At 71.8% G+C, this 1232-nt stretch overlaps 1 protein-coding gene across 1 annotated transcript; it reads right to left on the minus strand.

The window, feature by feature from the left end:
- Nucleotides 1-29: 29 nt before the first annotated feature.
- Nucleotides 30-831, minus strand: PCP4L1 (Purkinje cell protein 4 like 1; the record flags this gene model as incomplete). Its single annotated transcript, XM_027707615.1, has 2 exons — nt 30-334; nt 777-831. Coding segments are annotated over 2 exons (201 nt in total), but the record flags the coding sequence as incomplete, so codon positions are not given.
- Between the last annotated feature and the right edge of the window lie 401 nt (nt 832-1232).

Raw genomic sequence — 1232 nt, forward strand, 5'->3', positions numbered from 1 at the left:
CCACCTCCCCTCCGGGGGGACACCCGGCTGTGCCCCCCCAGGGACCCCCCGTGTCACCCGGGGGGGGTCCCGGGAAGCCTCGAGCCCCCTCCCCGGCGCCGTCGCGCGGCGGGGTCAGGGCGGGACCCTCCCCACGGGGGGGGGGGAAAGATTGCCCCCGCACGGGTTGGGGGTCTCGGGACCCCCCCTCAGGGCCCCGACTCCTTCTTCCTCTTCTGGAATTTGCGGAATTTCCCCTGGATGGCGAGAGCCGCGCGCTCCGTCTCGGGCGCGCTCAGGTCGATGTCGATCTCCTCCTCCTCTTCCTCCTCCTTCTTGGGGTCGCCGGCCTTGGCTGCGGGGGGCAAAGTGGAGGGGGGGACAGGACAGGGGCTGCCCTGGGGACAACCTGGCACCCCCAAGGGACAGCCTGGCATCCCCAGAGTCACCCCGGGGAGCGCCAGGTACATCCAGGGGGGACATCGCCACCCCTCAAGGGACAGCCTGGCACCCCCAGAGTCACCCCGGGGACCACTGGGTACATCCAGAGGGGACACTGCCACCCCCCAGGGGACAGCCTGGCACCCCCAGAGGGTCACCCCCCAGCCCGGGGACAAGGGAAGGACAGAGCAGGTCCCCAAATCCATCCCGGTGCCCCCACCCCCCCCCTCACTGGCTGGACACAGACAATGGGGGCTCTGGGGACCGGGGGGGGGGTCCCGGGCGGGGACAGCGGTGACACGGGTGACACGGAGCACCCCGCGGGGCTCCCCACACGCGTGTCGGGGGGTCCTCACCTTCCTCCTGCCCGCCGGGGGCCTCTGCCGCCGAGGGGGGGTCATGGGGGCTGCGCTGCGGAGAGAAGGGGGGTCGGGGGGGTGACACCGGGGCTCCGCTGTCCCCAAGGTCCTCCCACTGTCCCCTGCGGTTCCCCCAACCTCCGGACCCCCCTCCCTCCGCGGGGTGCAGCATCCTGCCCCCAATTCCCATTCCCAGATGCTCAAAACAGCGGGAAAAGGGGGAAACTCCCTCGTTGTGGTTTGTTTGGACCTGGGTGAACCCCCCCGACCCCCCCACCTCGCTCATGTCCTCCCGGGCCGCTCTCGCTGTGCGGGACCCGCGCCCCCCACCCCGCTCCTTTTATAGGGGCGGGGCTGATTGACAGCCGAGCGCAGCCAATGGGGAGCGAGGGCGGGGCCAGGGACACGCCCTGCCCTTTTTGGGGGGGTCCCCCCCTTCCAGCCTCGACCCCT

Source organism: Neopelma chrysocephalum, unplaced genomic scaffold, assembly GCF_003984885.1.
Source record: "Neopelma chrysocephalum unplaced genomic scaffold, ASM398488v2 Primary Assembly neopelma1_94009, whole genome shotgun sequence".
Classification (NCBI taxonomy): domain Eukaryota; kingdom Metazoa; phylum Chordata; class Aves; order Passeriformes; family Pipridae; genus Neopelma; species Neopelma chrysocephalum.